General features: G+C 37.8%; 2 protein-coding genes and 2 pseudogenes across 3 annotated transcripts; 3 read left to right on the top strand and 1 right to left on the bottom strand.

Annotated features, from left to right (window-relative positions):
- Window positions 1–2,665: 2,665 nt before the first annotated feature.
- LOC117624318 lies at window positions 2,666–3,801 on the top strand (annotated as a pseudogene).
- Window positions 3,802–4,052: 251 nt separating this feature from the next.
- On the bottom strand, window positions 4,053–5,999 carry LOC117624317 (annotated as a pseudogene).
- A 5,429-nt stretch (window positions 6,000–11,428) lies between these two features.
- On the top strand, window positions 11,429–16,348 carry LOC117623789 (primase homolog protein). 2 transcript variants are annotated; one of them, XR_004585225.1, is made up of 14 exons: window positions 11,435–11,658; window positions 11,759–11,895; window positions 12,053–12,108; window positions 12,193–12,244; window positions 12,355–12,459; window positions 12,960–13,040; window positions 13,832–13,912; window positions 14,030–14,095; window positions 14,185–14,298; window positions 14,572–14,619; window positions 14,693–14,778; window positions 15,051–15,197; window positions 15,312–15,372; window positions 15,901–15,947. XR_004585225.1 is itself a non-coding variant. In XM_034354767.1 (13 exons), the coding sequence occupies exons 1-13, from the start codon at window positions 11,499–11,501 to the stop codon at window positions 15,961–15,963; spliced, it is 1,110 nt and encodes a 369-aa protein (XP_034210658.1). In that variant the 5' UTR covers window positions 11,429–11,498; the 3' UTR covers window positions 15,964–16,348. The 2 variants fall into 2 exon arrangements, 1 of the variants encoding a protein (XP_034210658.1); XM_034354767.1 differs by lacking the exon at window positions 15,051–15,197 and having other exon boundaries at window positions 11,429–11,658; window positions 15,901–16,348.
- Window positions 16,349–16,639: 291 nt separating this feature from the next.
- On the top strand, window positions 16,640–19,593 carry LOC117626061 (ATP-dependent Clp protease proteolytic subunit 4, chloroplastic). Its single transcript, XM_034357703.1, has 2 exons — window positions 16,640–17,164; window positions 18,915–19,593. The coding sequence occupies exons 1-2, from the start codon at window positions 16,755–16,757 to the stop codon at window positions 19,396–19,398; spliced, it is 894 nt and encodes a 297-aa protein (XP_034213594.1). The 5' UTR covers window positions 16,640–16,754; the 3' UTR covers window positions 19,399–19,593.

Here is a 19,593-nt window from a genome sequence, read left to right as displayed (position 1 = left end):
GGCTTTACTATTATATATATAAAAAGGCCGGCCCAAGTCCTAAGCCCACGTGTCAAAGAGACCTAAGCCCACGTGTCAAAGAGGGCTGAGCCATACAATTTTTTAAATGCAAAAAAGGAGTATAGCCGAACGGCTATACTATTTTTTTAAAATTCAAATAAATAGTATAGCCGTGCGGCTATACTATTATATATATAAATGCCCAAGCCCAAAGCCTGTCAAAAGATAGAGTCAAAGAGACCTAAGCCCACGTGTCAAAGAGGCCTAAGCCATACTATTAATTATGGAGTGTTTTCGTATTCTTTCCGATCTGTTTTTTACCAACTATGAAACAATGTGAGAGGCAAAGATTAGTTTTTACTTGTTGTAACAAAAATGCAAGATGGTAGTTTTGCAATTTCTTTGGCAACAAGAACAACAATTTCAAACAAATATTTATGGGCATAGTAGTAAGAGAGGGGGTAGTATTCTTCACGTAAAGTGTTGTTTGAAAAGTGAAGCAATTACAAAGAACACTCCACCTTAGCATGCAATTCTCTACAACAAATAATGTGTGCAACAACATAATTTAGTTTTGTTGGTTTTCCAAGCTATGTTAAACATGTTTGAGCTCCCACATTTGAACACTAGAGTTCCTTAGAGGTCTTTATAAGACTTACTCTTGGAAATAGAATGGGTTATATTAACTATGCAAGTGGCCCGATTGAGTGGCTTGTGGGTATGGCCTTCGGTTAAATGCCTAATTACTTGGGTGAACGGTTAATTAATATATTCAAAAATCAAAAGATGGGCCTTGGGCCTTTGGCCTTGGGCCTTGGGATTCTTGGGCTCTGTGATTTAATTAATTAAAAAATAGTATAACCAGAAAACTATATATATGTACATACGTAATTTTCAACAATACATTCGTGTTCTATATACGTATTTTTACAAAATTCACGTATGATACATATGTTAGCAAAATTATATTAAAATATCATACAGCGGAAGACTAATATGTACTCTGAATATGTTGAACCTAGCAAATTAATATTTTGTAAATGCAAAAAAGGAGTATAGCCGAAAGGCTATACTATTTTTTTAAAATTCAAATAAATAGTATAGCCGTGCGGCTATACCAATATATATGTAAATAAAACGGCCAAAGGCCTAAGCCCCCGTGTCATAGAGGCCTAAGCCATGCTATTTTTTAAATGCAAAAAAAGAGTATAGCCGAACGGCTATACTATTTTTTTAAAATTCAAATAAATAGTATAGCCGTGCGGCTTTACTGTTATATATATAAAAAGGCCGGCCCAAGTCCTAAGCCCACGTGTCAAAGAGACCTAATCCCACGTGTCAAAGAGGGCTGAGCTAGGGATGGCAACGGGTCGGGTAGGGGCCGGGTATGACAATATCATCCCCATCCCCGCTCTCCATCCCCACCCCCATCCCCGAACCCATCCCCGTTTATTAGGTTTCGGGGAATCCCCGTCCCAGTCCCCGTCGGGGGACTATCCCCCATACCCGCCCCGAATCCCCGATTTTTTTGCATAAAAAAATATTTATCATACATTTTAACATTAAGTTTCATATTAACTTATCATTCAACACATCCAAATTAACTATAAAGTTCAACTCAACTATTTAAAATCACATCAATATGAAATTCCAAAGAAAATTAGGAAGAATTAGGAGAGGGAAGTTAACTTAGGGTTAAACATAAATATTATAAATATATATTTATTTATTAAATATAAACATATATATTTTCGGGCCGGGTTCGGGGATGGGGACGCCAATACCATCCCCTCCCCATACCCGTCGGGGATTTTTCAAGTTCGGGGATCCTCGTACCCGATACCCATTTAGACCCGAAATCTCCCCCCGTTAGGGTCGGGGACCCGACGGGGACCCGCCCCTACGGGGATTTTTGCCATCCCTACCCTAGGTGGTCTGGGAGGATCTGGGCGGCCCCTAGGCGGTCTGGGCTGATCTAGAAGCGCCTAGGCGGTCTGGGCGGATCTAGGCGGCCTGGGCAGGTCTAGGCGGGTCTGGGAGCCAAGGCGGGTCTGCGTTGGTGTCGAGGTCTGCTGCTCTTATAAACCAGAAGTGCCATGTGAAGAACAAGGATATTAGGAAGTTTCTTAATGGGGTTTATGTGAGTGAGAAGAGGACGATAGCTGAAGAGGAGTGATTAGATTTTTGGGATTCGTACTTGTTAGGGTGTTTTTTCTGATTTTGAGTTTCACATCTTTACTCTGTTTTTTTCATCTTGGATGGAAATTTTGATGAGTAAGTTTTACTATATTTTGGGTTTCTATTGCCAAACATAAATTGTGGAATTCCGGGATTATTTTATGCAGGTTATTGGTTTTTAAAGTGAGAAATGTGATGGCAAATCTTTCATTTGCACAATCTTCAGTTTTTAAATGTTTGTCTTTGAGCCAAAAATCTGGAAGAACACCTCACTTACACTAAAAATAATTTCCACTAATAAAAATGCCCCAAAAATGGTTTTTTATAGTTGCACCATCAAGTAAGTTAAACCCTGGAAAAAGTAAGGTGTCATGCCTTCTTAGAATTGGTAAACTGATTGTGAATTCCACTAAAAACCCAACCCATTAAAACTTGAAGCAGTGATCCCGATTTTAAATCAGTCCAAGAAAGTTTCATACCCATATCAATGGAGGGATGCTCTTGTTACTTGGCAATGGTACTGGTTCAGCTCATATATGGTGGATCAAACATCCTCATAAAATTCTCCCTTGCAGAAGTACTCAATCCGATTGTCTTCATGGCATGTTATGGCCATGGTTTTGGTAGGGCCATTTGCTTATGTACTTGAAGGATAAGCTATTGATTCTTGCATCTCTTCATATTTCCAGGTAGTAAAAATAGAGAAAACTAATTCTTGAAAGTATTTGTAATGCAGGAAGCAAAGGCCTTCACTCTCGTTTTCTGTAGCTGCCAAAATTTTTGTGCTTGCATTATTTGGAATCACCATCCATCTGAATGTGTACTATGCTGGTTTAGCATACACTTCTCCAATAGTTGCATGTGCCTTGAGTAATGTTATTCCCAGCTTGACATTTCTAATGGCAGTTCTATTTGGGTATATTCTCTGTCCTTCCTTTCCCTTGCTTAATTAGAAAGGGGAATATAAATGTTCCTTTTCCCTGTTCTGCAACTTGTTCTTACTCAGGTTGGAGAAGTTGAAGATTAGAACTGCTAGAGGTCAAGCTAAGGTGGCTGACATACTTTTCGGCATTGGTGGTTCTCTTGTTTTCACTTTCTGGAAAGGAGGATACCTATTTAAAGGTTTTGTAAAGAGGCCACTGATAAATATATCTGTTGGTGAGATGGGGCATGTTAAGGAAATCTGGATCAAGGGGGCCCTTCTTATTCTGACGAGTCACATTGCATGGAGTGCATGGCTAATCCTCCAGGTGATTTTATAATTGAATTAAGATGACACCCTTTTATGTCATGTAATGTCCAAGTTTAGTTCTTTGTCCAACTTCGGCTCTCTGGTCTCACAGGCTGTGGTCTCCGAAGTCTACACTGCTCGATTATCGCTAACCACGATGATATGCTTTTTCGCATCATTGCAATCTTCTTTTCTTGCTCTGTTTTTCACAAGAAATCCAATTTCATGGAGACTGGAATGGAACCTGCAACTTTTAACCATCGTATACTGCGTGAGTTTTCTCTTTCTCATATCTTATTATTAGGTTCACGACGTCGATTTCAACAATTGATCATGCAAATTCTTATCGGAATCTGTAGTTTGATTTAAAAACCTCACAGCAGAACATGTAGAAGAGAACATTGTCTTGTGTGTGTGTATAAAGTAAATCAATGGGACATCCTATTTTGTTGTGTCTTATTGGGTCTTTTTTGAAGTTGATGCAGTTTTCTTTAAGTATTTTGTATGGTTTTAACTATGAATTAGAGTATTATCATTTCATTTCAATGGGTCTATTTTGTATAAATTTTTTTTTAACCTTTTACACGTTGACTACCGGAATGAAAATTCTTGGATCCGCCACTGCTTGTTCTCTTTCATGATGTTATTTCAGGGAGTTTTAAATATCAATCACAAACCGGTATATTACAACACTTTTTTAGTAGCCTCTCAATAGCTTCATTTGCAGATTGAATTGGAATTATTTCAATCATTGGATGAATTCCATTTGAAGCACAGAAATCTATCATTTCTTGGATATCCTTTGTTCCACCTGTTACACTAACAGAAATGGTTTTCATACCTGCCAAAAGGTCAATGCATGGAGTTCATTATATATACTTGCAATTGCAATAACATTTAGATATATAAAACTGTCATTTCAATCATTTGAAACATGCCAATGTACCAATATTAAGGTTGGCAGGACTGATTTTGACTTCACTGTGGAATCCCACCATAAGACACGAACTCCACCAGTTTTCAATAGTTCCATGTATGGATCAAAAGGGTGATCACCAAATGCTATATCAATTATAAAGTCTACTGACTTCACCAGGACCTACATAGCAAAAAATAACCGATAAATACTAAACCTATATACAGGACGAGCCGTCATTTCCACTACTTTTTCTATTGTTCAGGTGATGAGGTAAGAAACTTTATGTATTTTTACCTTCATCTGATTTCTGTCAGATGAGACCACAAAGTTATCTGCACCCAGCTGACTTAAAGCTTCCTCTTTCTTGGATATGCTAGTGCTGAAAATTGTTACATTCAAACCAAATGCCTTTTGCCAAACTTCACTGCCATGTGACCTAGGCCACCAAGGCCAATCACCCTAGAATTTACCATGTTGGTTCATCTTGTGGCGTACCATCGAAGCATAAACAGTAATTCCAGCACAAAGTAGAGGGGCTGCCGAAGCCAGTGGATAGTTTCTGATATGTTGAATTCATACCCTTCATGGACAACTATATGAGGAGAGGGCAAAAAGGTAGTTCAATTCATACCCTTCATGGACAACTACATGACTGGAGTATCCTCCTTTTGCGATTGTACCATCAACATCAACACCATTAAAACTGTCGTTGCAGTACTCACAATCTCTGCATGAGTTGACATGAGTTCCCACTCCCATATGGTCACCAACTTTGAAGCGCTGAACATTGGAACCCACTTCTTTTACAATGCCTGCAATCTCATGCCTGGTTTCAAATAATCACAAACAGAACAGATGACTTTAATTAGAAGGAGAATAAATTCAGGGTTACTTAATTCATCTGTTATAGAATCAGTCCACATACCCAGGGACAACAGGATACTTTGAGTCTCCATGTTGGTTTCTGGTCCAAATTACATCAGCATAGCAAACTCCACAGTGGGTAATTTTTATGGAAACATCATCAGTGCCAAGAGCCCTGATTAATTAGAATATAATCATAATAAGTCAACCTTCAAGGAAAATCGTATGATGTAATTATCGCAATAAGTTCTTAACTTTTATGACTGATCACAATTGCAACATTCTGAAAGGTTGAGGAGAAAGCTACAATGAGAAGCCATGCGGCTATGCTCGGTTTTATAAATGATTCTTTAAAATAGTATATGATGCGGCTATACTATTTTTAAAACAAACTAAAAATCCTGGGTCTAGCCGGGCGGTTATACTAATTTTAAAACAATTAAAACAAATTAAAGTATGGCCGCGCGGCTATACTATCCATAGAAAAAGGACGGCCTAGCGCTTAGGTACCTACGTGTCAAAATAAGTCTAGCCAGACGGCTATACTATTTTTTGAAAAATATTACTGTAGTACAGCCGACCGGCTATACAATTTTTTAAAAGATAAACTGCCGAAAACCCCCCTGGACTATATTGACTATCGAAATGTGCGCCCAGGATTATTTTTTCAGCCAATTTAGCCTTCGAATTAAAAGAAATCACCAATTTCACCATTGTCGTTAGTTTTTCCCCAATTTCATCCAAATACCCGTAAAAAAACACTATGTGAAAGGCACATGAGCCGTCTGATGAGGGTAATATCGCCATTCTATACCTTCAGCCCTCAGCACCCTTTGATTGAATCGTTCATAAGGTCAATTCCTAAATCAGAGTTAGGGTTTTCGAAAAACGGTGAGAGTGAAAGAGAGAAAGCGATTGAAAGATTCAAAAAAGGGTGAGAAAGACAGACTGCGACTGAGAGATTCGATTTTGGGAGATATTTTGTGACTTGAAGATTCCAAACGAAGGTGAGACGATAAAGGCAGAATGAAAATCAGAGATTGTGGGGAAGCTCCCATATACAGTAACTAGCGTACTTTAGTTTATTTGTTTGATGCAATTGTTTGAGTTTTACTGTTGGATTTCATTGTTGGACTTGATGAAAAAGCATAATAAAAGGAAGAAAGTGGTCCCTATGGTTGTTGTTTTTGACTGAGACTTAGGTTGGGTTGTGAATGTGGTCCCTATGCATGTTGTTTGTTTATTGTTTGTCGGGTTCTTTGTCTGAGTTTGTATTGTATTGTATTGTATGGGGTAAATAGTAATGTACTATATATGGTATTGTATAGGGTAGATAGTAAATGTATATTGTATTGTATAGGGTAGATAGTAAATTAATGAGAAAATTTATTGTTGTGCAGCTAATCTTGACATGTTCACACTTGAAGTACATCATGTGGGCTACTTTGTTGATAGTTTATATATGAGAGGTATTGTACAATGGGTTGATGGGCAAGATGCATATGAGGTTTCAATGCTTGAGTTTTTTGAACCGGTTAAACACCTTGGTTATGATGAGCAGAACATTCAATACCATTACAAGTACATGAAAAATGGCTGGGTTGAAATTAGGACAGATAATGATTATTTTGGAGCATTGAAGTTTGTGAGCCAGCTGTTTGTGTTATACATAACTGACAATCCAACACCTAGGCTTCTAAATGTTCAATCCCCAGTATTCACTGCACAAGGTGAAAATGTTGAACATTATGAAGACGAAGACACTGCTCATGGATATGATGGTAATGAAGAAAATGGGCAATATGAGTTCGTGGATGTTAGGATAGATGAAGAATTTGGTGAGGCAAAGGAAGAAGTTGAGACATATATATCACAAAACATCTCTGAGGTTCACCCACCTATCACAAATGGTCCCTATGAAATTTTTTAATTTTTTATATTTAAAATTCATAAAATTTTGGTTTTCTTTTTAAAATTTTATGAATTTTAAATTATTTAAAAACACATATTATTTTTTAAATACATGTGACACTATATTATTGTAGATGTGGGCTCCATATATATGTCACATCAACAAACTAATGGAGTTTTTTAAAAATAATTTAAAAATGAAAAAGCTAAGGGTTTAGAGTCCATAAATGATCCTTAAGATTAAAATCCTTCTATAAATGATTTTTTCATTTATAAATAATTTTAAAAAGAAAACAAAAAGTGTATGAATTTTAAATGAAAAAATTAAAAAAATTCGCAGGGACTATTTGTGATAAGTGTGTAAACCTTAGGGATGTTTTGTGATATATATATATATATATGTCACGTCAACAAACTAACGGAGTTTTTGACGAAACTTAACGTTAGGGACCATTTGTGATTGCACATACTAACTTTGAGGACCACGAGTGACACAAAAAAACATTAAGGATGCAACTTAGGGACGTTTTGTAATAATAATCCTATTTTTCTTTAATAGAGATTAACTAATTAAAAAAGAGTTATAGCATTTATAACTCCATAAACTAGAGAGCATGATTGAAGTTTAAATTTTATAGGGAGTTCCTAAAATAAATTTTAAATGTTTTTAGTTAAATTTTAACTAAAAAATAGAGAGCATGATTGTGGATGCTCTAAGTGTTTTTTTTCTTCTTGACGCAGCACAAGCAAATAGGTTATAAGCGTAACCTAGAAAAGAACATAAGCCTTGAATGTAAGAACCCAAAACAAAATATCTAAAAAGAAAGAAAATATCTAAAAAGTAAGGAAAATATCTTTTAGCAAAAAGACAAGTTTGCCATCGCATATTTTAATGGGGGAAAATTTGACTTTTTTATCGAGAAAGAATTTGGGATTTTCGCTTATGCCATTGCGTAGAGCGTGGCGAAACGAGTTCGTAGACACGGAGTAGACCCGAATCGGAGCCATAACGAAGAAGATATGGTCTAAAAACCGCGAAGGGCAAAATGGTAATTTGGCCAAAAAAAGTCAGATTTTATACCTTCTCTCTCTTCTCCCCGTCACTTTCTCTCTCTTCCCTCTCTCTCTCCCGCGCGACTTGGCCGTGCGCCTGTTCGACTTCCAGGCGACGGCCCGGCCATCACAGGCCGAGCCGATCTCCGCCGTGGGTACCATCGGGTCCGCCTCCGTGTCGCCGTCACAACCTGACCAACCTCCACCCCAGGGCCGCCCTGAGCTGGCCGGAAAACCATGTTTTCCGGCGGAGGTTCCTTCGAAGCCACCCGAACTTCCAGCTCAAAATTCTCCTTCGTTTCTCCACCAAATCGATCGAGTAAGGTATGGTTTCTCAGCTATTTTTCGTGTTCTAGCTGATGGGTATATGGGCTTCGATCGATTTTAGCTCTAAGGGGTTCGATTTTCGACTTGAAATCTGGCCGAAACTTCGGCAGCTCGAAACTATTATTTTTGGTCACGTTTTGGGGGTTGTCCAAGAACAAAAGTGACTCCAAATGGGGTGTTTTACCTAGGGTAGGAGTTTGGAGTCTTGGTTATGAGATTTTTCGGCCACTCGAAATCACTTTGGACACCCAAAGCTGCCCACGCGTGCTGGAGCGCGTGGGAGAGGGTACTGATGTAATTCTGTGTATATTTGTGACCCTCTTGTCGTCACGAGCGTGTGGGATTTCGTGGATCTCGATTCGGAGTCCGTTTGAGCCCCGAACGAATTTTCCATATCGCGCGATCCGTGATTGCAGTGTCGTTAAATAATCGGATTGCGCCGAATTTTGGATATGTCGGTCTACATGATGATAGGATCGTGTAGGATTCGACGGATTGCGAATCGGAGTCCCAGATACTCCGGAATCGCCAACCCTGGGGCTAGGGTTTGGATTTTAAGCGATAATGCGATTTTAGCTAATCCGACCGTCCGTTTCGGACTAAATTCGCAGAACATGGTTCCTTCTCTATGAGGAACCTTTGGAGAGGCCCAGATTGGCCATCGGAGGCCGTGGACCCGCGGGGTCCCGTGTTGGCCGATCAGACAATTTATCGCTTAATTTAAGCATCGGGTCTTCCAGACCCATCTAAGAGTCTAAAAAGTTAATGTGGGCTCAGGAGTAACTTGGATGTGAATGCACGTATTTCTAGGAGCCGGGCAGGGTGTTTAATTTAATTCTTTATTCAGCAGTTATTAATTTAATATTTATGGATAATCAGGCAGCAGGAGCCCGACAGGACCACAGAAAAGAACTTCACGAGGTCCAATTAGCTCGGACCATCTGTGAGTGGACTTTCTTTCATGAATTATTTTATATAAATGAGTTATATAGATGATTTTTATAAATAGATTTCATATATGATTTTATATAAATAAGTTTTTATAAATAAGTTTATTTGAATAAATTTCTTTATTTGATCTTGAGCAAGTTTATTTACGGTTCCGAACATGATCAGTACAGTAACAGTTCTATAAGTTTGTGCTGCTTATTTACAAGTTATAGAAACAGAGTTTGAGGCTGGAATCAGTTGAAATAGCAGCACAATTTGAGATTTCAGTTATTAATCAGATTTTTCTAAAGGAATTTATTTTAAACCCACCTCGTACCCATTTTCTTTGGTGATTACCCACAGTTGGACCGATGTCTACGGACATCCAGTCCGATTTCAGTTTAGTCAGTGCACTTGACTTTGCCTCACGAGTTTCGGGGACGCTCGGACCGTGAGTGCCAGGATTTGCGGCTCGGCAGACTTGGTGTCCCGAGACCTGCCAGGATTGCGGCTCGGCTGACTCTATGTCCCCGAGACCTGCCAGGATTGCGGATCAGGCTGACTTCGGTCCCCTGCATCCTGCCAGAGCGACTCGAGCTGACTGGGTGTCATCGAGGAATCTGCCGGCGGGACAGGCTAATCATAGTCCCCTGATTTCGCCAGTTTGCTGCTCGAGTAGCCTGCGTGACGCCCGAGACCTGCCAGGGAATTGACGGTTAAGACAGGGGTACAATTTGGTGGTATTTTCAAGGATTTTGAGTTTTCTTTATTTAATTATGATTTTCAGTTATTTTATATGAGCTCCTCTATTTTTTTTTTTCAGGCATGGATACTTTTATATATATTTATTCAGTTATGCAAGGTTTGAGTACAGAGTTTTTATACAAGTTTGATTTTAGTATTTTATGCAAGCTTTGATTTCAGTGCTTTTGTGCGAAACTTTTCGAACTTGAATGTGATTTATATAGAATGCCTTGAATTTAGTATGCGTTATATGGAGAGTACGTATTCAGTTTTATTTAACTATTTTACAATGGGGGTTATTATGGTTATAAAGTTATTTCTAAGAACCTTATTTTTGTCCACTCACATTTTCAACCTGTTTTTCGCCTCCAGGCTATAGAAGTGTGCGGGATCCACCACCGGGCCAATCAAAGCTTCCGCGTCATCCAGTAAGGTAGAGTTTATAGAAAATCCTTGAAACCTTGAGAACTTGAGAATATGCTCTGATATCTTGTAGTAGTGGAAAAATAGGAGTTGAGATCTGTTATCTGAAGAATTCTGGCAGTTGGTGTGAACTTAATTGATTGTTTAATAGGTGAAAATTTTTGGGATTGGTCAAACTACAGGGGAGACTCTGTCGAAATTTCGGCAGAAGTCTAAAGGAAAGTTTAAAAAGAATTTGAAGCGAGAAAGGTAAAAAGGTCTTTTATGCCCGACATTCACCAGGTGTCGAACACGCACAGGGCTTGACCCGAATTTCAAAGAGAAAATTGGGTTGGGTCCTATCATTGAATCCACCAGAAAGTTAAAGAGAAAATTCTCACTATTTGTATTATTTGATAAAAGATGAGTTGAGTTCAACCATATATGACGGCTAACTAAATACATCTTTCTCACCCTTTGGACTGCCCTGGGGAGTTGTTGAAAGCTTAATAGAAAATAAAAGGAAAGTTTATAAATTGAATACAATCTTGAAATGTACTTTTGAAAGCCCAAACGGCCTCAAAAGCCCAAAATCCACCTTATGTCACAGCAAAGCGGTGAGTTAGACACGTGACATCGTTTTTTTTTTTCAAGAAGGTATTATGAGACCCAATCGAAGCTCGGACACCAAATTTGTAAATTCCTGCTGCATCATTTTTCCCTTCTTCGCTCCAATTCTTCTTCAATCCATTCAGCCATTTGTTTTGCATCACTTCTAAATTTGATTATGTAACATTTTTAAGAGTTTTTTATTTTATACATATATATATATATATGTATATATATTTATTAGTTTAAAAAAAGAAAAAAGAAAAAGAAAAAGAAGAATGCAAAACATAAATATCCAGAATCCAGAAACCAGTACCAAGAAGAAATCTAATGAGTGCTTCAAGTCTGTGCCTTTATCGTCCTCTCATCACTGCACTCTTCTTCTCCAGACGCCGCTTAATTAGCAGTTCCCTATCATCAGGTCTCCCTTTAGTCCGTGTTTGGTCTTACTCTTCCTCTCATTCCAGCAATCGCCCAACTCCACCACCAGGTGTTTGTTTGCCTCTGTCAAACGCATTAATTTCATGAGAAAGCTCCTTCTAGTGCCTTGTTATTCTTGTTCATGACTTGGATGATTGTTGTTTTTGAAGCTATTGTGGAAAAAATGGAGGAGCAGACCATTGGCGTGGCTAAAGTCGATACCTTGAAGCAGAAAATGGAGCTTCTTGGGATTCTTTGTAATGATTCTTGTGTGCCTGGACGCTATACTAATCTACTGTGTCCCAAGGTACTGTTTGCAATACTTGTGATAATTCTTGGGTTCTTCTATGTTTTGTAAAATTTCAATAATATAATCAAATGCTATAGAGCACTAGCAAGGATTCAATGAAGTGGAACCTATTTTGGTAATTGATCTCAAGTTTTTCAATGTTTTGCCAAAACAGTGCAACGGTGGACCGTCAATGGAGAGGAGCTTGTCTGTTCACATTGTCCAAAAGGGGTATGCTGCTAGTTTCTTTGTATGTGTCACTGCATATTTCCAATAATGGGTGGTTTTGATTACTTTGGTGATTGGATACCGTAGGGATTTGGCAATGTGGAGGTGTTTTCGAACTGATTGTAGTTGGGGTGACCAGGTGAACACAATACAACTGTGTAATTGTGTTTTTTCTTTTTATGCCCAAAAATTTAAGAATTTAAAAGGTAGGACTCATTAGATATGAATCATCTCATTGTTTCGTTATAGGTATACATAGATGGCAGGGCAGCACATAATGAGGTGAAGAAGATAGTCCAATTCTCTGGACAAATGACAGAGGAGAGCCTCAGGTTAGAACCACCAGGGGAAAAGGTACTTACATTGACTTATGTCTGCAAATGTCTGATCAATGCATGTCCATGTTTGCAAAAATCATTCTGGTATAAAAATGACCAATAATTTAATTGCTTGGCCCTCCTGTTCTGTCATGTGCTCTTCGATTCCAAATAAAATGCTAAGTATGGTAACGTGTATTAGAGGTATTTCCAAATCTTGTCCTCTTTGATCCCAACTAAAATGGTAAGTATGGTAACATGTATTGTAGGACACTTCTATTCGGAAGACGCCGAATGACATGATAAAATATCTTCCCAACACATGATTTTAATTAATTCAAAGACATGCATGTTATACCATGTCTCCACAGTTTAAGTTGAAAACGGACACACATTTGTGTCCAAATGGCAGCTTTATAATCATTTCCTTGTATTTTACATTGTCAGTCTCTCTTTGTCTGTCTTTGAGTCTCCTATGTTGTGCTACTTCTGACATGTTACTCTCTTGTATAAATAAACACTCTTTCATTATTTCAGATAACTGCATACTTCAGTGAGCGAATGATATCTGACGAAACTCTGCGGAGAAATGCTGTAATGCAACGTTCTGGTGATAAGGTACCCCTGAACCTGAAGTTATCACATGGTGGACTTGCTAATTTATTTTTGATGGGTGATTCTGGGATTATGATTAAATTTGGCCTTTATTCAGTTATTTACCAATATTTCTGCATTTAGCATCAGTGAAAGAAACTTCTGAACTTGTTGGGCAGTTATATTCTTTGTAGTGGTCAACAACTTGTGCTGAGGTTGTTCACTTCATCATTTTCTGATATTAATTTGCTTGGATCCACTGTGAGTTGGTATGATTCAGTCAAGTGACATTTGTTCCAAGAGAAACTGGTTGAGATAAAACTCTGTATGGGAACATTTGCAAATGTATAATCATCCTAGGTTTAATTGCTTAAGATTTTCAAATCCATTTTCTTGCCTGTGCATCCTTGAGCGTAAATAATCAGAATTGCAACCACTCGGAACTTCTCGAAAATTTACTTTACTCATAAAAAAAAAAAGTGTAATATATTTTCCATTATATACAAATAGAATAGATTTGATTTTGTCATTTCTTTACTAGAATATGTTTTTCTATCAGTGATTTTATTATCAACAGAAAAACCACATCAATTTTGGACCACTCTTCTATTTTTCATGCATTTTAGGTGGGAATAAGAAGAGGTTCCCACCCACCCTAAGAACCTTGCCTTCATTTCGCATACTTTTATTTAATCTAAGCAAGCGTAGCGAATCACATAGATAAGCCCCTACCTGTGACACGTGCTCAAACATTTACTTTCAAAGCACTTCATCATTGAGACGTTGATCTATTTTAAAACTACTGCGGTTTCCAGGATATCATTGCATTTACTTATAAACGTAATGGACTGCTTGTTGGCTGCAAGTTCCGAAGCATAGAAAAAAGATACTGGAAGGTACACATGCTAAACTTTCCCCAGGTTTTTTGTCCTGGAAAATGTACATGGCTACGAAGTGAAATGTGGATGCTTTCAAATCAAAATTTGATTTCAGTTTCCCTTCATGATTTTCAGGCGAAGGGTTCCGAGAATACACTATATGGAATTGATGACATAAATGATGCAGCTGAAATTATCATTGTGACTTCAATTTCCCCTGTTTTGTAATGTTTTCCTCCTATCTCCCTTGGCCCGCCACCTTACTTTTGTGATTCTGATGCTGCTTGTAGGTTGAAGGGGAAATAGACAAGCTTTCAGTGGAGGAAGCTGGCTTCTGCAATTGTGTGAGTGTCCCTGATGGTGCGCCAGGAAAGAGTTCTAATAAATTGCCACCTGTGGAAAAGGTGTGGGCTAATCCTTTTGAGGCTATCTTTGTGGTTTAGATTTATAGTTTTATTTCAAGTGGGAATGTAACATGGTATATGAAACTGTTACATAGCAGAAGCATCGTAAAATACCTATATACGAGTACGAAGTAAATGACATGTCCCAATTAATGAAATGTTGCGTAACTACGGATTTAACAATAAACTAGACATGTATCAACATCTGAGGGAAAATTACTTGAACAAATTTTTATTGACAATGTTCCATCTTCCTCACTGCGTGCATATTAGGACACTAGATATCAGTATCTGTGGAGTTGCAAACAGCATTTGGATAAGGTATGTAAACTGTTGTCTGCCCTCCAATCAAACATTTGTAAGTAAACTGTTGTTTAACACTTTTACCTGTTAGGTTTCTCGGATTATCCTGGCAACTGACAATGATAAACCAGGACAAGCTTTGGCCAGAGATATAGCACTCCGCCTTGGGACACACAGGTTAAAGAAATTTTCTGTAGTTTGTGTGTTGTATTTGAAGAATCCTTCAATCTGTTTGTGTACTCAATTTTTTATGCAATGCATTAGATGAATGGCTTCCATTTTCATTTTGTAAATTGTTTCTTGCAACCAACAATTTCCATGGGACTTGCACTTACTACTGGTGCCACGGAGAGATATGTTTTTAGATCTTGCATTTGAAAAACTCCTCTTTCTTGTGTAAAAGGTGATTGATTCAGAAAATTAATGTTCACTCTTGCTTAATGAAACAGGGCTAGGGGAGGCCAGTTGTTAGACCACTGGGTTAGATTGCTAAAGTTCATGATGTCTATGAACTTGAACATAAACAATTTTCTAAACTGGGGTTCTTAACTGTTGTGAAGACTGTCAGACTCAAGGCTTAGATTCTAAAATGCTCAGTTTGGTGTTTCTATCAGAAAATAAAAGGGGCATTACGCCATATGTCTACATATGTATAGATACCAACATGTATATTTGTCCGCTTATTTCCTTTTATTTTCATTGGATGTCAGATGTTGGCAAGTAAGATGGCCAAAGAAAGATGAGTCCAGCTATTACAAAGATGCTAATGAGGTCTGGTGCTTCCACTCTTTTCCCTTATTGTTACTGCTGTTGTTTTTAATTGCTACTAGACTACTAGTTGTTCCAGGGTTGTATATGAGCTTTTTTCAGGACCAAGGTTGCCAGTATCTTGAGATCCCAATTTACAGTTATACGTGGTCACTGACTTGGAACTATAGTTTTGAAATTTGTTAAGAAATATAATATTTTTTTTCCTTGTTAAAACTTCTAGAAATGAAAGCACAAATTCAGTTAAAGCCTTATAAAGCCACATGATTTTTGGACCTCAACTTACCACACAAGCACACCCATACACACATGACAGGATTCTTTCTCTGTGGTTTTGGTTCATGGCTTTGTTTCACAAGGAAGAATTTGTATAGGGTTACATAATATAACATTTGTTATATATTTGCTTTCACACTCTGGAAAAGTACTGATTTCTTAGGATTTTTGGCCTGCTTTCTATCTAATGTTTGAATTATGACCATAGGTTATTCTTGGCCTGCCTTCTATCTAATGTTTGAATTATGACCATAGGTTCTAAGGCATATGGGACCTGATGCTTTGAGAAAGGTAATTGAAAATGCCAAACCGTATTAGCTATGCATCTCAGACCGAATAGTAAGTTCAGACAAGCATAAGCCAGGAAGAATACCGGCTTCTTAGCACACGAAGCTCACATGAATTCTGCAAAGTTTTTCCAAGATTTTCTACTTGTCATTCATATCCCCAGGGGTTTAGGTTGATTTTGTATAGAAGAGAAGGTAGAACAGGTTAACAATCATTGCTTAGTTTGTATAGAAGGAACTCGCTACACAGATTCGACCACATTGTTGGAAATAGGTTGAAGTTTTGGGGATTTACCTCCCGGAATCTTATTGTGAATTTTACTCTCAAACATATGTAAGCTCTTTTTTATTAATTTGTTGTACTGCAATAAGTTATCATATACGTTAATTCTAACTGGAGTTTTATCTTCGGTCAAGTTGATCTTTTTTTTTTTTTTTTTTTTTTTTTTTTTTTTTTCTGGCATAAAAAAAAACAATCCTCTACGTAAGAAAAGAAAATGTCCTGGGCATTCAACCGAGTGCAAATAAATATCATTAAACTAAAGGCTAGTTGGTAATATACCGAAGAGTAATGTCACAAGCGCAAAAATAAATGTATACTATGTAATTTTATTCGCAAAAAGAAGAAAGCTTTTTAATTTTAATTTTATTAAAAAAATAAATAGAATTTATGCAAAAATGCAAATAAAACTCAAAGAGGATGATGGAATTGGGCTGGCGAGCGTAGACCTGTCCGGGCTGCCCTTATTTCACCAATCAGCTACTAAACGCAAAATTTATCTCTGTTATCGGACAGAGACGCTACCCAAGTGTGCAGCAGCCATGGACGTGCTCTCAATCTCATCCCCGATATTCCTTCACACCCCTACTTCCAAGCTCTCTCACAGCTCTCGCTCCAAACCCATCTCCCACTTTCCCTCCTCTTCTTCTTCGAAATTCCCCACAATTAAGTCTCTTTCTGTCCAAACCCCAAAACCCACTTTCACCTCCAAGTCACAAGCACTTGACGGCTCGCTCCTGATTTCGTCAGCTCCTCAGACGCCGGCTACAGCCATGAGAGGCACCGAGGGCGACGCCTTGGGGCTTTTGCTCAGGGAAAGGATTGTCTTTTTGGGCAGTAGCATTGACGACTTTGTGGCTGACGCTATTATTAGCCAGCTGCTTTTGTTGGATGCCCAGGACTCCAAAAAGGATATCAAGCTTTTCATTAACTCCACTGGCGGCTCTCTCAGGTTCTTCATGCTTTTTACGCATCTGGGTTTCTTTGATTTTTCTTGGGTGTTGTTTGAAAGCATGAAAGTTTTTATTTTTTATTTTTTTATTTTTATGGAGCCTTTGAGTGATATAGGATACCATTTTTTATTAGGATGTTATTTGATTAGATTTCATTCTAATCATTTATGTTGCGGGGAAGACATTGATTTGGTCATCATTCATGACTCATTATTGGTTTAGAATTCGGGTGTTCGTCTTGCTATTTGGTTTAGTAAGTGTAATTTTTTTTTTCTTTCCTTCTATATTTTTAGCATTGGTGTTAAAACTGTGAAATATGCTTATATAGATGTCTCAGTGTTTCATTTGTGCACTTCCTAATGGTATGTTTGTGCTTGTGCTTTTGTCGGATGATACTGATACTTGTCAAGATAAGAAAAGTTCATTTAGGTGGTTTCTTCATGTGTAATGGAGACCTAATGGAATGGCGCTGTTTGATTATCTTATGAGAATAGATAAAGGCCAAATCTGTTGGCATGGGTTGGGAACAAAAGCATAGTGCACCGTCGCACATTCTTTCTTCATGTTCCCATTAAAAACTTGGCTTAATTTTTCAGGTTTAGAACATGGTCAAATTGGAGTTTATCTAGTTACAACTTTTGTGCCCATCTTCTTTTATGTCAAGATATTTATGTAGCATCTGCACTGATGCTAGTTATTGTCTCCTAATAGTAAAGTAACTGTACAAGTTATATGCATAAAACATGCATTCAATTACACATACATAAATGTTAAACATGTGGTTTAGGCTTTGATTCGTCAGTGTCTTTATCATTCAAGGATCTTAGAGACCCAAGTGACCTTAGATGTCTGTGTGAGAGGTAGATATAATATCATCTGCAAATCAGCTGAGTGTGGGGTAATTGCTTATGAAAGGGTTAATAGTTGTGATGGTATGTAACGGAGGAGGTCTAATATTTCTATATCATTTTTTTGGTGTATTATTGTGCAAGGAAGCAGCTGAGCATATTTACCTTTTATTCCTCCATTGTCTACTTTGCATTTAGATTATTGCATAAGCTTTTAGGGAGGCAAGGTTGAGTTGTGCAATCTGGAATCTTGTATTAATCAAGATTTTTTGTGCTTATGGTGGCGGAAAAGTTTTGTGGAGCTGTAGTGTGTTGGCTGTTTCTCAGGTGACTTAGTAGGAAATGAATTTTAGGGTCTTCAAAGGCAAATGTGGGATTAGGTAGGGTGTTCTTTTGGGATGCCCACAATGTGGGCATTGGTTTTTGGAGTTTAGAGATATACACTTCTCTTTATTTATGCGATTGAGGGGGCCAATGAATCTGCTGAATTATGAGATTAAGCTTATGAGTTGTGGAAATATGATGTAAGCAGGGAGTTCATGCTTCATTTTTATTTATTTATTAAGGGAGTTTTGCTAAGACAAGATCACTGGACCATTTTTTATATTCTGCTTTGTTCACATTTAGCTTATCATTGTGGGGATGATGATTATGCTATGATGTTTCTGTTTGCATTTAGTATGACTTTACAATCTCTGTACTTAATGCACAAAGTCACACAAAAATAGCTTAGTGGCTCACATTCACTGAATTCAGTGGAAGCAAACATACAGTTGATGTCATCAGAACTTAATGAATTAGTTAATTTCATGTTGAACATTATTCTTGTGTCTAATGCTTTCATGGTTTTTCTGCTCTGTCTTATTTGCTTGCTGATTTACCTTTTTGTTATTTGTGTTAGTGCTACAATGGCTATTTATGATGTCGTTCAGCTTGTGAGGGCTGATGTCTCCACAGTTGCACTTGGCATTGCAGCATCAACAGCTTCTATAATCCTTGGTGGTGGCACCAAAGGCAAGCGTTTTGCAATGCCCAATACACGGATTATGATTCATCAACCTCTTGGAGGTGCTAGTGGCCAGGCAATAGATGTGGAAATTCAAGCTCGAGAAGTCATGCATAATAAAAACAATGTCACAAGAATTCTTTCAAATTCCACTGGTCGCCCATTTGAACAAGTCCAAAAGGATATTGACAGGGATCGCTATATGTCCCCCATAGAAGCAGTTGAATATGGAATAATCGATGGAGTTATTGACGGAGATAGCATTATTCCTCTGGTGCCTGTCCCAGACAAGGTGAAGCCAAGAATGAGTTATGAGGAAATTAGTAAAGATCCAATGAAATTTTTGACACCAGATGTCCCTGATGATGAGATTTATTAGTTTTGGCCATTTGTATGAGAGGTACATTAGGTTTCTGATTACATGTTAGTTGCATGCAACATTGTGTTCAAACCATGATACTTTAGAACCGAGATTTCTGTAATTAAACCAAGTATGCCTTTTCATTCCAAAGTTTCAGCAATTATTTCAGTTTATTGTCATTAAGAGAACTGACGTGGATTTGTTTTGGTTGCA

Source organism: Prunus dulcis, chromosome 4 (genome assembly GCF_902201215.1).
Source record: "Prunus dulcis chromosome 4, ALMONDv2, whole genome shotgun sequence".
NCBI lineage: Eukaryota > Viridiplantae > Streptophyta > Magnoliopsida > Rosales > Rosaceae > Prunus > Prunus dulcis.
The sequence above is the reverse complement of the archived record's forward strand: the minus strand, read 5'-3'. Positions and strand labels throughout refer to the sequence as shown.